Source organism: Agrilus planipennis, unplaced genomic scaffold (genome assembly GCF_000699045.2).
Source record: "Agrilus planipennis isolate EAB-ADULT unplaced genomic scaffold, Apla_2.0 scaffold206, whole genome shotgun sequence".
Taxonomy (NCBI): domain Eukaryota; kingdom Metazoa; phylum Arthropoda; class Insecta; order Coleoptera; family Buprestidae; genus Agrilus; species Agrilus planipennis.
Genome location: NW_020438979.1, coordinates 354106 through 374092, shown reverse-complemented (window position 1 = coordinate 374092; position 19987 = coordinate 354106). Strand labels below are relative to the sequence as shown.

The window sequence follows — 19987 nt, the reverse complement described above, 5'->3', positions numbered from 1 at the left end:
ATCAAGTGAAGTCATATTTTGGCACTTCCCCTATTGATACCATGGTAAGTACCACAATAAAGTCGCCTTCACCCCCTAACATAACAGTGAATTACTTTTACTTATTAATGTGAATCTTTCTTGTCTATTAAGTTTATTTCAAAATAAAGCTTGCAATAAAATAGTTATTATTCAAAAATTTCTGGACCTGATATATCATTGGTCTTATTTTAACATAGAAAATTTTTAAGAAATGACCACCCCTTCTCTCGTCATACATTCTAACGTAATATCCCTTTAGATGTGTACGAAATTAGAAATTCTAACTTAAATTAACTTAAAATATACCTACTTCGTATCAGGACTCTCTATCTACCATCAATTAATATCAAATATGATCCTTTTTGCATCTAATTGAAATGTCGTACAAAAACACTGAAATCGTTCACTCACTTTTAAGAAAATTTAATCTTTTTTGTATCTATAAACAGTTAAACACCAAGTTATAAAAACTGAAAGTTTAAGTTCTTTTTGTTCATCACGTTTTCACATTTCTAAATACTTAAACTCTCTATAAATTTAATAATAAATTTAACCAACCGCCACGATTCTCTAACGAAAACTGATGAAACAAACACGTTGTTTACCCAATTCGAGTACTGGTGCCGTTTTTTGCTCGTCTATAAGAGAGATAACAATGATCTTCATTTGTCCTTTGCCGTTAGTGAAAGGAAAGTTGTTCAAATAATAAGACGATACAACGTATTTATGTATTTAGTAATACGTATACATACGAGGGTGGATTGATAAGTTTCCGGCCTAACCAAGAGATGACGCCACTAGGCCTACCTTGAGGTGACATTCTATAGTACCATCCTTGGATAGCTTGTAGCTATAGTTTCAGCCCGATCTCCTTGCTAGTGTAGGTTTGACAGCACGCTGAACAAGACGCCTCTGTGGTTTTCGTAAAAATGGAAAAGCAGGAAAATCGTGCTGTCATCAAATACTTTTATTTGAAGGGGTTAACGCCGAAGGAAATTAAAAAAGAGATGGACTCAACACTGGGGACATCCTCCCCGTCATATTCAACCGTTAAGCAGTGGGTTTCCGAGTTTAAAAAGGGTCGTGTGAGCACCTCTGATGGGCCTCGCTCAGGACGCCCCGTTGAGGTCACAACTCCAGATATGATCGAAAAAATTCATCAAATAGTGCTGGGAGACCGCAGATTGAAAGTGCGTGAGATAGCTGAGACCTGTAAGATGTCATATGAACGTGTGCAACATATTTTGCACCAACATTTGCATATGGAAAAGCTCTGTGCAAGATGGGTGCCGCGTTTGCTAACCGTCGACCAAAAATTGATTCGAAAAAACATTTCTACCGCAAATTTGTCATTGTATAAGCGTAATCCAAGCGAATTTTTGCGTCGATTCGTAACCGTTGACGAAACGTGGGTCCACCACTACACTCCTGAAACCAAAGAACAGTCTAAACAGTGGATTGGACCAGGGGAACCAACTCCAAAGAAGGCAAAAACAATTTTTTCGGCGAACAAGGTTATGGCTACTGTTTTTTGGGATGCAAGAGGTATTATATACATTGATTACCTTGCAAAGGGTAATACTATCACTGGTCAATACTACGCAGACTTATTGCAACGTTTGAGCCACGAGGTGAAAATTAAACGACCTCATCTGGCGAAGAAAAAAATCTTGTTTCATCACGATAACGCACCAGCGCACACGTCAATCGTTGCGACGGCTAAAATCAACGATCTAAAGTTTGAATTGATGCCGCACCCTCCTTACTCTCCAGACCTAGCCCCGAGTGACTATTTTCTGTTCCCTAATCTCAAAAAATGGCTTGGCGGTAAGAGATTTGCGGACAATGAAGAAGTAATCGAAGCTGTAAATGGTTATTTTGAGGAGCTTGACGAATCAGTCTATAGAGATGGCATTAATAGACTGGAACACCGCTATGAGAAATGTATCAGCCTTGGAGGAGATTATGTTGAGAAATAAAAAAAAAAATTTTTTAAAAACCTTGTTTTTCTTGGTCAGGCCGGAAACTTATCAATCCACCCTCGTATATAGCACATTCCCGAAATAATTCGTAAACGTACGAATTAAAATTTAAGAACACTATATGATTTATTTTTATTCTTTATTCTGTAAAATAAATGAGATTGTAATAGAAAGAGCTTTTTTAATTTTTGTTTAATAAATGAGATTGTAATATGATTTTATTACTACATTAATTGTTTAGACACCAATTTGTTGGTTAAAAATATGGAAAGGTTCGGAAGACCCTCAAGATTACATGAAAAGCGTTGTGGGAAAAGTAAGAAAATTGTTGGATTGGCAAAATACAAAACCGATCGAAAAATTTTTTGGACTTTCTATAGATTTATCGTACACCTTTCACCCGGAAGGTTTTTTCGCTGCTTTTAAACAGTACCATGCGAGGTAACTGCAAAAACACCCGAATATTAAAAAAATATCAATTTATTCCAATTTTCAGAAAATATAAAATTGCTTTAGACGAATTGTGTATGAGAACTACATTTACTCCATCTCCTGATGGAGAATCTCTAACTTTAACCAATTTATTATTAGAAGGAGGTCTTTTCAATGGTCGAAAATTAATAATGTGTGACTCTAACTCGAACAATTTGAGTTCCTCCCCTGATTGTCAATTGTCTTGGGAAACTAAGGTACTAATAAAAAAAAGATTTTGCAATTTTCTTACTGTTTATAAACTTTTAAATTTGCTATTATTTATTTATTTTCAGACTTCCAAACTTGACAATTATGAATACTTAAATGTTCCCTTGTATACTTCGAAAAGGGAAAGACTTTTAACGTTCCTACAGGTCCCATGTGAACCGAAAGAAAAGGAAATATGGATAACAGCAGCTTTGGCATTTTTTATTGATTTTTAGTCTTGTAATAGTTATCACATAATAAAGAAATTTTATCTTAACGTACGATAATTGACGATATTCCTAGTGGCTTTTAATTCCGCATTTTAAAATAATATTTACTGCAAATAATTAATCTTTTATAATGTTAAGCGACTTATAACTGATAAAAAGTTGTTTTAATGGTATTTCCATTTTTTGTTTCATTTTTGTATCAATAAGTATATACATTAAATCCTTATTTAATATACATTTGCACCGCCGCTGATTTATCTAAAGAGTCCATATCATAATTTATTTTCTATAATTTAAAAAATCGTACATTTTCGTTATATAGCATTTACGAAGTAAGAAAAGGTGTAACTTATACTAATTACATTTAACATCATGTCATAGACTTTCGCGGTGCTTTTTGAATCAAGTCCTCGTCAGAGTCTCACCGTCAGTGGAGAACTGTCATGGCTAATGTGAAAGTTCCTGTTTGTGTCCTGCACTGTTGTCACTTATTGTAGTTTTAAATTAGTAATTCTCCTTAAAATAATATTTGGAGTATTTGTGACGCAAACTAAGTATGAAATGAGTAGTGTTGAGTGATTGTGAGGGTCGGGGTTTACGGAAAAAATCCAAATTACGCCCTAATTAGTAATCGTACATTTGTTTAGAACCCAGAAAAGATAGACCTTGAAACGCCGTCTCCATATGACGTACACAACAAATTTACTTATGTTTTAGCGGTTTTTTTAAATTTGGCATGATTGAAAATTAATTATGGATAACAACGAAACGAACAGAGACTTGCTTGAAAATGTCTCGATAACTGATGTAGGGGGCTCGCAGTACATGTTACAACGAATGTCCGTTGAAAATCATCATTTGCTTAATAATGAACTTCTCCAACATCATAGTGGATTAGTTGTAGACTTAGGGGGTGGCGATTTTATTCCAGTTAATTATACTTCCGATGATCTACTTCCCCAAGAATTAACTGAAGAAGATCGTAATTTGGCAGCTGCTTTAGTTGCTGTTCAATTTAATCAACAACAAAAACAACAACATAACCAACAAGACTCTACTGTAATTATTAATACTTCCCTAGCTTCATTAGTTAATCAAAACGATCTAGGTAATTACCTTTATTTGTGTAGTTTATTGCAGTTAATAATTTATTGTCCTTACAGACAAAGTAACAGCAAGTGCAATAAATAGCAACTATTTGCATATAGTAGGACCAGATGGACAGGGACTCTATATTGAAGAAAAAAGTACTCTTCCTAAACTCTTAGACAATCGTTTTCAAACGAGCAGTCAAGAGGATTCAAGTCGCACTATTCAAAAACAAGATGTAAAATCAGAAGAAGAGAATAGTCAAAAAGAGTCAGATGGTGAAACAAAGTATGCTTTTTTGACATTTTTGCTGTATAATAACACTTAAACAAACGCAAATATTCAATTGTTAGGCATTTGTTTTAGTAAAACAAAATTCCAGAAAACAGTTCTTGATTATTTTATTGTTTCAGAAATGATAACCGTTCTTCAAAAAAAAGCTTGCCCCACAAAAAGCGTATATCTCGAAAACTTAAAAAAGCTCCTCCCTCTGGCAAGAATAAAGCCCAAAAATGTACTCTTTGTGAGCAGATATTTCCTAATAATGAAGAACTGTTGACCCACCAGACCATATGTCAAACAACTATAACGCCAGTGCCTTCGCATTTATTTAATTGTCAGCTATGCAGTGCCACTTTTTACAATCAGCTAAGCTTCTTTGAACACTTGAAGGCACACTATGAACCAACTCAAAACAATCAGCTTGTTACACCAACATCAACTACTGCTAGTAATGACCAATCGGTGTCGCCGTCTATTTTAAATGACCCAACGACTTCTGTAACATGTGAGGACCCTTCTACTACAGCTGGGGTAAGATAAATATATAAAAAAGGGAAATATTCTAATTTCATTATAGTGTATCTTCATTGTTAAGGAACAGGAAGTTCTTATTTATTATCCTTAAACCACGCTTATTGATTTCACTCCTGATTTAAGGATAGCAAACTTTCTATTTGATATTTTACTCCAAAATTGTCATTTTCTCAGTTTTAATTGTTTCAGAACTATGCCGGCGACAAAATAATTGTGAAAACTGAGTTAGAACAAAAAGAAGTTCTGCTTTCGTCTTTATTAAATCTAAATTGCCTACAGTGCAATAAAACATTCAAACGACAGAAAGCATATGAAGCCCACATAAGGGATGTTCACAACAAAGTTGAACTGGCCGATTTTAGCGAATCAGAAGATCTTATGGATGGTATTGACGTAAATGTTGACGATCCAGGAGCATTATCGGATGACGATTCAAAAAATTGGTAATGTTTATTTTAAAAGAGTTATAACGTGATATTTTTACAATTAATTTTAGGATGAAGTATAAAGATGAAGACCTTTATCAAGCTGAAGCAGATTTAAGGGAGTTAGAAGCAGAAGAACATGTTTGCCAGAACTGCAAGCAACCTTTCCCCATCAGGGCTATTTTATTGCAACACTTGGTTACTTGTAAACCCCCAGAAGGCCAGCAAGCTACAGGTAAGGTGAAAACATCTAATTCACTTTATATCACATATTTTATTTAATTTCGTTTCAGAGCCTACAAAACAAACTTGGAATGCTAGTGGAGGAAAAAAGCGAAATAGAAAAAAACAACAGGGAGACTTAAGTTGTTCTGAATGCGATCGTGTTTTTATGTACAGGAACTCCTTGTTATATCATATGAGAAGTCACACGGGAGATAGACCTCATCAATGTGACCAATGCGGAAAGAAATTCTTTGCGGCCAGTGCACTTAAAGTGCACCTTCGACTACACTCAGGTGATTAAAACCCTACGTCATGGTATATTTTCACATGAATGGAGTTTAACTGTTGTTTTGTTGTTGCAGGTGTTAAACCGTACAAGTGCGACCACTGTGGACGTTATTTCCGACAGTGGGGCGATCTCAAGTATCACTGCATTTCGTTGCATTCGGACCAAAAGAACTACCAATGTGAATATTGCGGCAAAGAGTTTGCTAGAAAATATTCTCTAGTCGTACATCGGAGGATTCATACTGGGGAAAAAAATTATCGTTGCGAATTCTGCGATAAGACTTTCAGAGCTTCATCTTATCTCAACAATCATCGTAGAATACACACAGGTACTTATACTGTTTACATATTTTAAATTCACTTACTTTAATTGTGCCATGGTGACATTTGGGTAGTCCCAGGGTTCTCACTTAGCCCCTATCTTATTTATACTTTCCATTAATGACTTATCTGACTCTTAAATGCTCATTTACTAATTTTGTTTAGGTGAAAAGCCTCATGCGTGTGAAATTTGTGGAAAACCATTTAGAGTTCGTTCAGACATGAAAAGACATTTAAAGACCCACAGGAGACGGCGGCAATCCAGGAGCACCATATCTCCGTCTTGTGACGTTATAGTTGCGAAAAAAGAAGAGCTGAACGAAAGTAGTGGTAACATGCTTATCGATTCTGATACTGACCCTCACCCTCCAGAAGTGGAGCATGAAAATGCCGTACAAACACTCCAATTTGATCAAGATCCTTTGGAAATTAGAGATGGCAGTACACTTTACGTCATGCCTATACTTATCACTTAAGTTTAGCATAATTTATTGTAAATAGAGAAACAGCATGAAAAAATTTGTTGCAATAGAATTTACTTCATTTAAATGTAGGTTACAGTATGTTATAGTTATTTTTTATTAATAAATTAATATATTNATCATTCATTTATTAACGTACTTCCAAGCATACACTACTATTTCTTTATATAATAAACTATTCCAAAATTATTTAAATATCTACAGGCTTAATTGTAATATATCGTGACAAAATGAACACAACAACAAATGTACTAACAACAACTGCAGCTGCAGTCATATAAAAAGTTTCTTCTGTAAAGATGTCTGTAAAAGCAGGTATTTTGTTGTACAGTGTCTCAATAAGCTGTAATTGATAGTCTTTCCTCTGAGCCATCTTTTATTTCTTCTTGGCTTTCTTCTTCTCTACTTTCGTTATCAGTGAAGGAGTTTCTGGTTCTGCTTCTACTTTAGCACTTATATGCTTATTAAACAACTGTAAAATCTCTAACACTGTTAGATTACCAGCTAAAAACCTTATGCTTCTACAAAAAAATGGCATATAAACAAAACATAAGAACCCTATACTTATGATTAACAACTTACCTATTATTTTCCAAGAGGTCTACCTTTATAAAGGGCTCGCTCCTATCGCAGACGATGTTTGTTTTAATTATACAGTTCAAATTTGTGTTTGTGACTTTTGAAGAAGTTAAAGAAAACGCTAAATCCCTGAAACCAGGAAACAGAACTTCTCCTACTTTTTTAGAAATAAGTAATATAATGTTACGCCTGCGTTAATGTTATAAATAGACTGGATCGATGCATACAACAAGGAACTCTAGGTTGGGTTATAAATTGCAGTAATAAGGTTTAAATCATGTTGTAGAACGTACCTTGCTGTTGTGGCTTTTGGATGAAAAGGATCAAACTGAACTTGTATTCTTTTAACAGGCTTAAGACTAAGCACTTTTAACTGCTTTGTTATGGCACTAGATACACCCGAAGATCTTGTAAACGTACCACTATAATAAATCGACATTGCGGTTATGAATGGGTAGCAGCGGCTGCAAATTCCATTACTGCATAAATGTGCATAGGGTATGCATAGGGTTGTGGACACTTATTTCTATAGATAAGTATAGATAGAGATAAAATCAAAAAACTTAGTGTCTCGTGTGCCTTTCAAACCTAAATTGATGCGCAGTCGCTCATTGCACAATGCTAATAACTAAGTCCATAGACAAAAGTAAGTCCACAAATAAGAAATATATTGTAGATGTATAGTAGTCAAAGTAAGTCCAAGTCATAGATCATAGACTTTTCATAGAGATGGTCATAGATTGTCCAAGTCATAGATAATAGGTTCAAGTCAGTCCAAGTCATATATAATAGGTCCAAGTTACGAAGGTTAAGAACGTGAAGAACTTAAGGAGCATGTTAGGAAGATAAAAAGTGTTAAAACATAAGAAAAGTGCAAGTGCAGGGAATAAGTTGTATCATTTAATTTACGAATAACAGTAGAAATAAATAATTTTTATTGAAAAACATGTCTGAACCACAATCTGCTTTTGCCGTATACAAGCAACAGTTAAAGAGCCAAACTAAAAAGAAACACAAACCCAAGAAAAGCTCTCAGAAGATTAAAAACAAAGCATTAATAGTCGAAAAACGTGACTCTGTTACAATGGAAGCTGATGGTAATTCAGGTTCAGATGAAGATATTCCTCAATTAGTCCCTATTGAAGATAGTTGGATAGAAAGTTCTTTTATTCAAGAAAACGGTGGTATTCAAAAAAAAGGTAGTAAATGCTTACTTATTAAAAGAATGAACAATTAATAAATAAATTTACAGAAAATGGTGTCACTTCACGTAAAAGAAGTTTAAAACACAAATCAAAAAGCAAACCTCAGAAAAAAAAGAAAAAAACATTCAGCAATGGGGAACACAACTATATATCTAAGAGTTCAGAAATATCTACAAACCATACAAATTTTGATGAGAAGGCCAAAACTATTTTTGAATGGCTTATCGCTCCTATAAAGGCCTCTGATTTCTTTGAAACATATTGGGAAAAGAAACCACTTATTATTAAAAGAGGCAGCAATATTTATAGACACATTTTATCCACTGAACAATTAGATTTGATGCTACGAGAAAATTCATTGTTTTTTACCAAAAATGTTGATGTTGTCCAATATAAAGATGGGAAAAAAGAAAATTTCAATACTGAAGGCAGAGCCTATGCCAGCAATTTGTGGAGCTTTTATAGCGATGGTTGCAGTATCAGAATCCTTAATCCACATACATACAACTCAAAGATACACCAATTATTGGCTGCCCTTCAGGAATACTTTGGGACTATGGCAGGTGCAAATATATATTTAACACCACCAGGAAGTCAAGGATTTGCTCCCCATTATGACGACATTGAAGCCTTTGTTATACAGTTAGAGGGACGAAAACATTGGAAATTGTATGGCCCCAGGAATTCATCAGATATATTACCCCGTTACTCAAGTGAAAATTTTGATCCAAAGGATTTAACAAGCCCTGTTAAAGAAATAACTTTAGAAGCCGGAGATTTGCTGTATTTTCCACGAGGAGTTATCCATGAAGGCCACACTGATGATGATTCACATTCATTACACATGACAGTGTCTGTCTATCAACGCACTTCATATGCTGATTTATTGGAACATGGTTTAAAGGCTGCTATTAAAATTGCAACAGAAGAAGATCCAGAATACAGGTAAGCAAAACCGGAGATAATTGTATTTTTGACAAGGTTCATAAATTTCTTACAAAAAGTTATAAAGGTTACTTAATAGTTATAGAAATACATTTCATATTCTGTTAAATCCAGGAAAGGACTGCCAATAAACTACTTGAAACATGTAGGTGCAGTGAACAGTGAGTCAGTTTCTCAAATAAGAAATAGTATCATACAAACTATAAATCATTTAACTGAAAAATTGGTTAATTACATTCCCATTGATGCAGCCGCCGATCAATTAGGTAAGCAATTCATGTGGGATGCCCTGCCACCTGTTCTAAGTAAACAAGAGAAAGAGTGTAGCGTCCATGGGAATGGTGAACAGTTGAAAAAGGGCACTGTTAGCAATAGGTGAGTCTTTATCTTAAAGAAACAAATCCGCGCCGATTCTAAATGAAGCATAATCAAGAAGACTAGAAGGGAGTAATAACGACCTGTCTTGCATAATGAGTGAGCCGTAATAGTGTTACCAAGTTGAGCTACGTTATCCGCTGCGCAATAAAACAGTGCGCATTCGGTTTGCTCATTGGCAAGGAGAGGGCATTCATTTCGGATTAAGTTATTGCTCCTATATCTATATAACATTTTACTCATTTTGAAAAGGTTCAATATAAGTGTTGAATATTTTTGTATTTATAGGGTAGAAATTGATTTGGATGTAGATATACGTCTTATCCGTTATTATGGTTTGAGATTGGTGATGGAAGAAGATGCAAAAATCAACGTTTATTATTCTGTGGAAAATGCAAAAGTTTACCATGATGAAGAAATGCAGTATTTGGAAATTCAAGAAAATTATGCTCCTGCCATTGAACATCTTTTATTGAATTATCCATTTTTTGTTAAAGTTTCAGAATTACCATTCGAAGATGATACTACCAAAGTCGAATTCGTTACAATTTTTTGGGAAAGGGGGCTTTTAGTTACTTCAAAACCTCTCCCAAGTGTTGAATAAAAAGTGTTAATTGTATTATTTTGAAGAATTTGTTAACAGTTTCATTAAAAAAATAAATGTTTTATAATAATACTTCTTAGTATTCAATTTGTTTGTTTGTAAATGTTACTTTATAACTCTCACTATGCATAAATATGGGCATTGCTAAAATATCACCCTGTATCTTAATTATGCTTTCCATCATAGATATACAAAAATATCATCTATGAGTATCATGGATATTTTTTTGTGAAAGTTTGGTTATGAAATAAGAAAATTGAGACAAACGTCAAATTATTATAAAAAAGTTTAATAAACAGGTGTTAACAATAAAATTCGGACAATATTTTTGTCTTAATTTGTATGGTAAACAATTGAGACCGTTCATATATGAATTTGGGTTTATTTAATCGTGTAAATTTAAAGGTAATTGATTTAAACTGTGGTGTGTATATATTACTTGTAAGTTTTTATCAGGAAAGCACCGAACATAAGGGAATGTACTCAGAATGGACCTCTCTAAGTTATCAAGTACAGACATGTGGTTTAGAGAATCCAAGTGTTTTAGAAAAATTTGGAGAAACTGTAGGCAAAGAAGTAGCTTTAGGTGTGGTACGACAGCTTGCTAGTAACTTGGGCATTACACAAACAGCAGAGCCTAGCCCCCTTATAACCGATAAAGAGGTAAGTGGGTCTCTGATTATTGCTCTATGTAATTTATTAATGATTTTATTTGCAGGTCAATTGGTGCATGGAAGTAATATGTTTTGGCCTGTCTCTACCTTTAGCTGAACATGATATTATTAAAGATTGTGTCAACGTCTATTGCGAATGGTTATCTGCATTGCTGTCTTCTCAAAAAATATGTGTTCCAAAACCCATATGTGATGATGCTAATATGTATGCAAGAAAGATCATTTTACATTTCCATCATTTATTTGTTCCAAGGAAAGGGGAAGGTGTGTTATTGACAGGGATAGATAACATGATTATTATTTTTAAATTTGTGCTCTCAAATTTTCCATTTTACTTTTTTTTGTTATTAATGAAACTTCAGTATCCCTGTATACTCATAACAATTTGTTTTTATTGTTTATTTAATAAACTAACAAATAAATGTTGATTTTTGTATGCAGACTGGCCATTTTTGTACCAGGAGATAGGTACTTATGAATACATATTTAATTGTGTTTTGTGTAAACAAAAATGCATGTTAGTGTATAGAGAAATTTGGAGTTTAGAAAGAGATGTACACTCATGTTACAAAATATATACATTAATGGATTATAAAAAGCTGGAACACTCTGTGCCAGTTGTTAGTTTTACATTTGTAGTGTATTTTCTTTTACTTCCTTTCTTTTATTTGATAATGAGTTACAATGATTTTTTTGGACAATAGGTCAAGATACAATTAATAGACAAGCTGTTTTATGTCACCGAGTTCTACGAACTTTACAACAAGTAGCACATGAGTCAAAAAGTCTTACAACTGAAACTTGGAATGCCCTGTTGTTATTTTTACTTGCAATAAATGATACTTTGCTGTCCCCTCCTACAGTTAAAGACGATGTAGCTGATCAGCTGTGTGAGAGAGTTTTGAGTGTGCTGTTTGAGGTGATTGAAGCAGTCTTATTTACTTTATCTTACTATTTAACAGTATTATATTTCTAAAGGTGTGGTTGATAGCATGCTCTCGTTGTTTTCCCACTCCACCCCTATGGAAAACGTTGAGGGAATGTTGCCTTAATTGGAGACATAGGGTTGCTTTGGTTGAGCAATGGAACAGGGTAAATTTGGCCCTTACCTCAAAGGTTCTCGCCTTCATGTATGGACCAAATTTTCCTGATTTTAAAGTGGGTAAGATATACTTAATATCAGTGTACATATTTATATTTTGTAGTAATAATAGTTTTACCCTTTTAAAAATTATCTTCATTGTTAGTTTAAAACAAAAGGTCTTTTTACTCATAAAATTTTAGGGGAAGACGATTTAATACCGCCTGATATGAACAATGATTGTATTGTTCAGAGTTGGTACCGATTTTTAAACACTTTAGGGAATCCAGTTAATTTAACAAAACCAGAAGTAATTATTTCCGAATGTATTTAACATACGAAATTAAAAAAAAAATGTTTTAGGTAATAAGTCAAACGCAAAAATTTTTGCAGTTTGCAATCAGCAGCGACTCTGTTGTGGATCCTTGTCAGCATCCTTGCTTAAAATCTTTACCACTAATTTTTTTGAAAGCGATTAAAGGCATTGCCGGACATGTTGATGCTTTTTTAGGTATGTGAATGCATGATTTTACTAATGTTTGAACTATTAAAGGTTCTTTTTAGTGGGTTAAAAAATATTAAAACTGAAATATATTTTGTTTACATATATCATGCATGTAAATAGATTCCATAAAAACACAGGAATTGTAGGGAGACGACATATATTTTGTATTTTTGTGGCTTTTTTGGAATGTCTAAAAACTCTCAGTTCTATCTTTTGCAGTGGAGTCATAGGTTTTAAATGTTAAATCAATTTATCCCGTAAAAGACAGGGGAGTTTTCTGTTTCTTACTTTTGTTTATTACATGTATTTAGATCTTTTGTATGCCCTAAGATATTCAAAGTTGCTTTGATTTGTATTATTTAAAAGATGTATTTCGTGAAAAGGTATTGCGCAACCAATTTGGTGGGAGGAGGTTGTTATTGGAGGCGGAACGGACAAAAATAAGGAGTCGGGGCCGTCTATTCCTACTACACACTCTCCTACGCCTCCCACTCAGCGCAGACTAACCAAAAGTTTCAGTGTTGCACCATCTTCAGTTACTAAGGGTACATGCACCGTTCTTTCTTTTTCTTTATCTCTATTTTATCTTTTTATATTACTGTGACGTTTTATTTTTTGCACCGTTTTGGCATGTTTGTGTGTCAACCGAAAGCATAATTGTGCACTGTCTTGAAGCAGTTTTTTTGGTGATTGTGTATTGCTTTATTGACTTCCTAAATATACACATGGTTGACCAAAAGATTTCTTGAAAAAGTGTACTATGCTATTTTTTGTAAAATTCCAACATATAATGTTTTCTTTGTGTTATATATTACTTATTTTTATTTCTAAGATAGCTCCATACCTTGAAGAATTTATTAAATTTTTATAAAAATTGGCACAGTCATCCTAAAGAGAAATATTTTAACACTTTGCTTAAAATTTTAAAATTTGAATACCCTTATGACCTTTAACAGATAATTGTGGAAAGGCTTAATTGGTACATTTTCCTAGAAATCAAAGTCATTTATTAGAATACTAGGGGGTGTTCAAATAAATAAATGCATATTTTGTTTATTTATTTGTATGTTTTATTGAGTTTAGTATTTTTTTTTGGTTTAATTTGTTTGGTCGGTAATTTTTGCATTACTAACTACGATTGTAGGGATACCTAAAACTTCACTAATTGGTCTAACAAGTAGCAGGGGTTCTGCAATTTTGCCAAACACATCTGCTTCTAGCTCAGGTCCATCATCTGCGTCCAGTTTGTCTTGTAAGTTAAAACGCCTTAAAACCTTAATTTTGTTTTGTATCATAGGGTAGTATTCTCATTTTTTCTGTCTATTATAGACTATTTATTACATAGTGTACAGTTTAATCAGAGGTTTAAAATTATATTTTCTTATTTAGCTTTAACATCGTTAAGTTTCGAATGCAGGAGTACTCTGGCCCCAGAAAGAGCAAAATGTAATAGTATTTTACATTTATTCGGGGAGTGGTTGTTTGAGGCAGCTTTTGTAGGGAGTGATTTACCTCAAAGTAATTTTTTGCAATTTTGAAATTATCCCACCGTTTTTCAATTTACTTATTTAAAGGGCAACTTTCCGAACACAAACAGCGCCCCAATTCTATTGTAATGGATGGTAAAGGCTCAATAAGTCTTTCACAACCAGATACATTAAACTCTTTGGCGGATCTCCCTTCATATTTGAGTATAGACAAGTACGAAAGTGGTCGTGCAGAGGCCCTGGGTGCTTTATGCCGTATTATTTGCGCAAAAAAGACTGGAGAAGAAATACTACCCGTTTATTTGGCTCGTTTTTATCTGGCTGTTCAACAGGGGTTGAAATTGCAGCCTAATAGAGAGTGTGGAGAGAGCATGGTTGCTATTTTGATGAATTCGTCGGATTTGTTTAGACTGGATTTAGACGGAGTTAGGATCCTGCTACCCGCTTTTATTTCTGCTTTAGAGTTGGTTTTGCCTGACAAAGATCTCACATTGAGTTGCAACGTTTCAAAAGTCGAATTGAGGAAGGCTTCCATCAATATTGTGCTGTCTATAATAATTTTACCTCTACATTTTCAAAATGTCAACATAAAGGAATTAATCAATCAAGGGTACGTTTATAACTAATATAATAAATAAATTGCTTTCTTATGTTTGAAAATTTATAAATAAACTCTACTATTGTTTTGGCATACGATGCCTTTATCAAGAGTACAAATATTATAGATAGTATAATCGAAATTATAGGTACTATAATATCTGTACTATAAATATGATTTTTGTAAGAAAACACCACTATGTTTCAATGATGTTTTTTTAACAAAAATTGTTGTTGGTCATTCCTATTGCAGTTCGGAAAAGAATGTAACTTTCGCGCAATTGAAGCCAAGAATAATGAATCTTGTAATGAATGCATTACAAGTAGAGAATGACTCTACAAATACGCATATGTTGCTTGGAGGTCTCTTTCTGTGCGTCCAGGACTCTGCAGCGTTTGAAAGTGTTGAACAGGTCACTCAACCGTCCACAGACACCTCCTCTAATCTGTTAAGTTCAGGTAATCTTTTTTACATACTTTGCTTCAAATTGTATTTTATTTCGGGTTAGAAAGGCTTTTGTTAACAATTTTTTGTCTGTCGTTATTATTTTATATCTATCCTTTCACTATCTCTCTCACATTGCTTGCCATTTGCTCTGTATTTTTGCATCTTATAGAAAAAAAAATACGAAATGAAGAAAGAATTTGATAGTTCTTGTCATGATGAATGTCCTGTTTTTTGCGATGCTCCCTTTTAAACTTTAAATAAAGTTAAACAATAATTGTTCTAACTGAAAGTATTTATGGGAAATTAAATTTTTAATTTATATAAAAATGTGTTAGTTAGGCTTAGACTAAGAACTATTTTTTTTTAAAAATTACTTGAGTCTTAAATTTTTTTTCTTTCGTTTAATAGGATTTGTATACATAATTGTAATTAAAAGCAAACACTTATAAGGAAAACTATACCTACCCTTATTTATTAATATTTTTAAGTAAGAAGTAATGAAAACAATTTTATTGCTACATGTTTATTTCATTTTTTCCATATAAAATTATGATAATATTTTGGGTACACATTTTATTACTGGTTTAGTTGAAACATTGCTTTCCACGTAACACTTTTTTTTGTTTAAATATATTGTAATTTGGTGCGCCTCATTGCATCTTCAATATATACTTAGTAGCATCTGATACTGCAAGCATGGCTAGTGGCTTCGATTATTCTCAAGGATCATTGTCTATGGATCAAACATCGTCCGAATTGCCTGATATGGTCCATGCGTGTGGTACGTAGATTTGTTCTTTATTCCCACACTTATATTTTTATTATTTAATTTCATTTACCCCAATTCACTATGCCTCATTTTTTGTATATTATTCATTGTGTACGTGAGCTTCTTTTATCATGTTTTGTGCAAGTATTACAGTTAAAATTACTAGATTAACATCTTTTATGATATGCTATTTTTAACTTTAAATAAAAATAAAACAGCTAAAAGTTATACAGTACATAGGTATGGATACGTTAAAGTAATCAAGTTTGTATTCATTTTTGTTCTTCCTTTACCTTAACAGTTATCCATCTGTGAAACCAATAAGTTACTTATTTTAGATTCGGCACATGCGCTTTTCGTAAGGGCTACTTATTTAGTGTGTCATCGATTAATTTCCTCGTGGAAGACTGATTTAAGCGTCTCATTAGCGGCTTTAGAGCTGTTGTCAGGATTAGCTAGAATACATATTAAAGAATCAGGTAAATATTTTTTCTGTTGTCTGAATCTTATTCTCTATTAATGGGTAACACCAGATTTTATGATTCATATTTGTAAACTAGTAAAAAAAAGGTAAAAATTTAAATGTAAACAATAACTAACAGCTAGGTCACTTAATTAGTTTTCTTTATTGCTTTTCTATTTTCCAATATGTTTTCTTTTTTATGCAGCAAGGAAATTAACAGGTACTCTAAACTGTTCTATAATTTTGTATCTACCAAAAAGCAATTTATTACATTTATCTAATAAACTGAAAACTTTTAGACGCATTAGAATGCAAAAGAGCAGTTAAATGGCTTTGTGATTACATCGTTTATCAATGTTCTCGACCTCCTCCTGCTCATTCTAAAGACTTACACTCTACAATAGTTGCTGCTTTCCAGTGCTGTTCAATATGGTTGTTAGAACATCCATATTTACTGAGAGATAAGGACTGTTTGACAACAGTAAGTCTTTTAAAGGGTTTCAGTAATTATTCTTTAATTTGTCTTTCTAGTTAAAAGAAAAAATAAAAAACAGATTCACCCAAATTACCACTACACATTTATTATTACTAACGCGTTTTTCGCTCACTCCTTAATGTGGGCTTTATCAAGACGAGACAGTCTCTTAATCAGTTTAGTCATTTACCGCAGTTTCCAATTTCTACTTTGCCTTTCTAGGTTTTAGAAGTGTGTGAACTTGGTGTATCCGGTTCAAAATCAGTAGGAAAACCGGGAGAAAAAATTAAAATGAAAGAAGATAAAGAACTGAAACCTGCTTCCATGAGAGTGAGAGATGTAGCCGAAAATTTGCTTACAAAAATTTTAGAACAGGTTGGATATTTTCCAAATGAATGTGGCCCCGAATCGATTTCTTCTTTGCTAGATGAAGTAACTTTACTACAACATTGCAATACTTGGTCTGACAATTGCGCTGATCTTTCGTCAGCAGTAGAACGTTTTAGATATTTTGTGACAGAAGGATCTGTAATGCTGGCACTTCTTGAAGAACCTTTGGGAAATGATCAGGTAATTTTATTATTTTATTCAAATATTTCTGCTTGTGAATGTTGAAAATTTTTTATTTTTCTATAGGATCCACAGCCTACAGTGACGTTGTTAATTAGAGGACCATTTGGACGTCACGCATGGACCATGCAGTTGCGGCATTTACCTAGACATCGGTCAGGGACAAAATATCACGCGACTCATCCCGGACGTCCTATCGCCATGCATGATGCTCCAATTCGACCAGAAATCAAACAGAAGTATTTCCCAGAAGGGGTTGACCAGGTTCCCCAATGCAAAATGTAAACAGTATTTTTCTTAAACTTACTGAATGTAATGTAATATGGTTATTTGCAGAGATCAGTCAATTCCTTCATTAGAATCTGTAATGGCCAATGATGAAGTAATAAGCGAAGAGACCAGGAAATTGGAACAATTTTTGAAAAGGCAAACTGTTGCAGAGTCGAATTTAGTTTCGAATCAAGCAAAGGTCCAGCCAGTTGAGTGTACACCACCCCCAATTTGTCACGACTTCCAAACTGCTAGACTATTTTTATCCCATTTTGGCTTTCTATCTTTTGACAATGACCAAGAAGTGAGTAGTGCTTTAAGAAACAACTTTAACATAAAAAAAATTTATTTCTATCACAGGATGAGCAGGGCTCCTATTCTCTCATAGCATTAGATAGCAGTGCGACTGATTTTTGCAAAGATCTGTTAACTTTGGACAAAATAAGTCCAAGAACGTGCGACACAGTACACATTTTTTATGTTAAGTCGGGACAAATGTCCGCACATGATATAGTGGACAATATTACTAGACAAAACGGTGTCTCTGGACCATTTTTAGAATTCATTCATACCCTAGGGTGGCCAGTTGATATAAACAACCATCCAGGTAATAATAAATTCTTTTTAACGTCTTAAATGCAAACTTTTTTTTTATATATCTAATGGTGCCTTTTTAGGATGGACTGGTCATATAAGCACCAGTTGGAAAATCCCTCCACAAAATATAGAAAATAAAGTACCTGCCAATCAGTCAAATTCCTTGTACGACGGTCAGAAACAGGTGCTGTACTGGGCTGATGCTTGCTCGGAGGTCGCATTTGTGGTACCCTCAAATAACACAACAAAAGCCTCCGAGAATCAACAGCCCGAAAACGTGTTGTTTAACACCAGCAGTCTTTCTTGTAAGTAATACTTTTTCTGTGTACTATTACATCCCTTTTTTGTTAATTGAATTCAGGGTAAAGTATTTTTTTTTTATGTTACCCAACAGCTTGGTACGAAAGAAGCGTTTCTGATGGTGGCACCGCCAGAGATAAGCGAGCTTTATCACTAGATTTTGATAAGCAACCAGTACCTCCCAGAAGATCCGGAAATAGACATAGCACCCACGCATATACCACCACCAAAGTGATTGTTGCATGGTTAGAAAGCTTCGAAGATCAATTAACTTTACCTATTAGTAAGTCCCTAACAATAAAGCATAGTAATAATATTTTACAACATTTACACATAACTAGATGATCTTCTAAATTATATGGACACAGGACTAGATGCTAATCCTCCTAGGGTTAGTGATGTATTAGTGATAGGATTACATTGGTTGGCATCCGGAATGCTAAGGGTACATCTTAGGGGAAATATGGGAAGAGTAGGTTTGGCTTCTCCTCTTATAGATGGTATGGTGGTGAGCAGGAGAGCCTTGGGATCACTCGTAAGACAAACTGCACTAAATATGGCAAAGAGGAGAAGACTGGATTATGATGTGTAAGTAAAAGATATTACTATTACATTTTTTAGTTTGTAACATGTTTCATTTATGTTTATTTGAACATTTATTCTCAAAATATACTCCAAGTTGGACTGATTTCACAATAAAAAGGGCATATTTATGAAATTCGTTAATTAACTGTCTATTAAATGGATCTTGATAAAAATACTTGTAGATGTTACACATATCTATTAAACCTCTGTAATAAATAATATAATACATAATATAACTGAAGCACAAAGGGAAAAAAATAGATTGAGACAAATGTCTTTTTTGTGCAAATAACGATTTATGTTCTAATTAAAAAATTTTATTTCAGTTATCAGCCACCTCACGTTAAAAGGAGACTTAAAATTCAAGAAATGGTTCAAAAATATAAACGAGAAATGACTCCCCCAGAATTATTTACATATTTATTTAGCAATCCCTAAATGTTTAGCTATTTTTTTAAATTAGATCAGTAAACTATGAAGTGATAAACAGTTAAGTATTATTTAATTTGTACGTTACGTACGTAACTTATATTATTTTGTTAATGGATATGTCAATAAAAATATTTATACGTTATTTTCTTTTAATGCACTTAATTATTTTAAAATAACTTACCTTATTTTCATACCAGAAAGCATAAAAACAATATTGCTTTGTTTTCCTGATTACTTTTTAAATGCAATTTGTAAGTCAGTAATTAAGTGTAAAACAATTTTCGTTTTGTGCATTTACATACAAAATTAAAGATAACGTAAAGGGATATAAGAAATCACACAATAGTAAGTTTAAAAACAATATATATTAATATTTAATGTAACTTTCTGTAGCACACATTTCAATATGTAAAATATACGTACACTCTAATTTTACACTATCCAGCACTTTCGAACTTGACCGTAT

At 33.4% G+C, this 19987-nt stretch overlaps 6 protein-coding genes across 9 annotated transcripts in view; 4 read left to right on the top strand and 2 right to left on the bottom strand.

Moving 5' to 3' along the window:
* LOC108740388 (cytoplasmic dynein 2 heavy chain 1) overlaps positions 1–2953 on the top strand; it is a 35318-nt gene extending 32365 nt beyond the window's left edge. The window contains exons 68-70 of the mRNA XM_025975527.1: positions 2245–2444; positions 2500–2692; positions 2771–2953. Coding sequence (XP_025831312.1) covers positions 2245–2444; positions 2500–2692; positions 2771–2920 — 543 coding nt within the window. The 3' untranslated portion in view covers positions 2921–2953. The remainder of the gene's footprint in view (positions 1–2244; positions 2445–2499; positions 2693–2770) is intronic.
* A 379-nt stretch (positions 2954–3332) lies between these two features.
* LOC108740394 (zinc finger protein 808) lies at positions 3333–6680 on the top strand. Its single transcript, XM_018474695.2, has 8 exons — positions 3333–4022; positions 4078–4291; positions 4417–4816; positions 5009–5262; positions 5316–5479; positions 5538–5762; positions 5832–6086; positions 6244–6680. Exons 1-8 carry the CDS (start codon positions 3668–3670, stop codon positions 6552–6554), a joined length of 2178 nt encoding a protein of 725 aa, XP_018330197.1. The 5' UTR covers positions 3333–3667; the 3' UTR covers positions 6555–6680.
* Positions 6679–6951, bottom strand: LOC112904727. Its single transcript, XM_025975524.1, has one exon. The coding sequence runs from the start codon at positions 6931–6933 to the stop codon at positions 6751–6753; it is 183 nt and encodes a 60-aa protein (XP_025831309.1). The 5' UTR covers positions 6934–6951; the 3' UTR covers positions 6679–6750.
* On the bottom strand, positions 6919–7731 carry LOC108740417 (39S ribosomal protein L53, mitochondrial). Its single transcript, XM_018474729.2, has 3 exons — positions 7433–7731; positions 7143–7268; positions 6919–7081 (listed from the first exon to the last, which is right to left on the bottom strand). Exons 1-3 carry the CDS (start codon positions 7576–7578, stop codon positions 6937–6939), a joined length of 417 nt encoding a protein of 138 aa, XP_018330231.1. The 5' UTR covers positions 7579–7731; the 3' UTR covers positions 6919–6936.
* Positions 7732–7855: 124 nt separating this feature from the next.
* LOC108740416 (ribosomal oxygenase 1) lies at positions 7856–10340 on the top strand. Its single transcript, XM_018474728.2, has 4 exons — positions 7856–8338; positions 8392–9289; positions 9404–9664; positions 9953–10340. Exons 1-4 carry the CDS (start codon positions 8086–8088, stop codon positions 10266–10268), a joined length of 1728 nt encoding a protein of 575 aa, XP_018330230.1. The 5' UTR covers positions 7856–8085; the 3' UTR covers positions 10269–10340.
* A 193-nt stretch (positions 10341–10533) lies between these two features.
* LOC108740410 (ral GTPase-activating protein subunit beta) lies at positions 10534–19645 on the top strand. Of its 4 annotated transcripts, none has more exons than XM_018474718.2 (23): positions 10534–10673; positions 10725–10931; positions 10987–11206; positions 11647–11861; positions 11921–12104; positions 12227–12333; positions 12387–12534; positions 12912–13073; positions 13673–13780; positions 13918–14046; positions 14103–14625; positions 14866–15071; positions 15740–15841; positions 16168–16308; positions 16592–16773; positions 16990–17337; positions 17404–17618; positions 17674–17911; positions 17968–18214; positions 18285–18509; positions 18599–18787; positions 18846–19092; positions 19416–19645. In XM_018474718.2, exons 1-23 carry the CDS (start codon positions 10638–10640, stop codon positions 19525–19527), a joined length of 4491 nt encoding a protein of 1496 aa, XP_018330220.1. In that variant the 5' UTR covers positions 10534–10637; the 3' UTR covers positions 19528–19645. The 4 variants fall into 4 exon arrangements, with proteins under 4 accessions (XP_018330220.1, XP_018330219.1, XP_018330222.1 ...); XM_018474717.2 differs by having other exon boundaries at positions 15737–15841; XM_018474720.2 differs by lacking the exon at positions 13673–13780 and having other exon boundaries at positions 15737–15841.
* The last annotated feature ends 342 nt before the right edge of the window (positions 19646–19987 follow it).

Bases quoted from the DNA above. Each gene is read 5' to 3' on its own strand.
- LOC112904727 (XM_025975524.1), bottom strand. From the start codon at position 6,933: ATGGCTCAGAGGAAAGACTATCAATTACAGCTTATTGAGACACTGTAC.
- LOC108740417 (XM_018474729.2), bottom strand. From the start codon at position 7,578: ATGTCGATTTATTATAGTGGTACGTTTACAAGATCTTCGGGTGTATCT. The intron at 7,269-7,432 runs GTACGTTCTACA...TCCTGGTTTCAG, and splicing joins CCAAAAGCCACAACAGCAAG to GGATTTAGCGTTTTCTTTAA. The intron at 7,082-7,142 runs GTAAGTTGTTAA...ATTTTTTTGTAG, and splicing joins GACCTCTTGGAAAATAATAG to AAGCATAAGGTTTTTAGCTG.
- LOC108740416 (XM_018474728.2), top strand. From the start codon at position 8,086: ATGTCTGAACCACAATCTGCTTTTGCCGTATACAAGCAACAGTTAAAG. The intron at 9,290-9,403 runs GTAAGCAAAACC...TGTTAAATCCAG, and splicing joins GAAGAAGATCCAGAATACAG to GAAAGGACTGCCAATAAACT. The intron at 9,665-9,952 runs GTGAGTCTTTAT...TTGTATTTATAG, and splicing joins AAGGGCACTGTTAGCAATAG to GGTAGAAATTGATTTGGATG.
- LOC108740394 (XM_018474695.2), top strand. From the start codon at position 3,668: ATGGATAACAACGAAACGAACAGAGACTTGCTTGAAAATGTCTCGATA. The intron at 5,263-5,315 runs GTAATGTTTATT...AATTAATTTTAG, and splicing joins GATGACGATTCAAAAAATTG to GATGAAGTATAAAGATGAAG. The intron at 6,087-6,243 runs GTACTTATACTG...AATTTTGTTTAG, and splicing joins TCATCGTAGAATACACACAG to GTGAAAAGCCTCATGCGTGT.
- LOC108740410 (XM_018474717.2), top strand. From the start codon at position 10,638: ATGAATTTGGGTTTATTTAATCGTGTAAATTTAAAG. The intron at 13,781-13,917 runs GTAAGTTAAAAC...TTTCTTATTTAG, and splicing joins ATCTGCGTCCAGTTTGTCTT to CTTTAACATCGTTAAGTTTC. The intron at 14,626-14,865 runs GTACGTTTATAA...TTCCTATTGCAG, and splicing joins AAGGAATTAATCAATCAAGG to TTCGGAAAAGAATGTAACTT.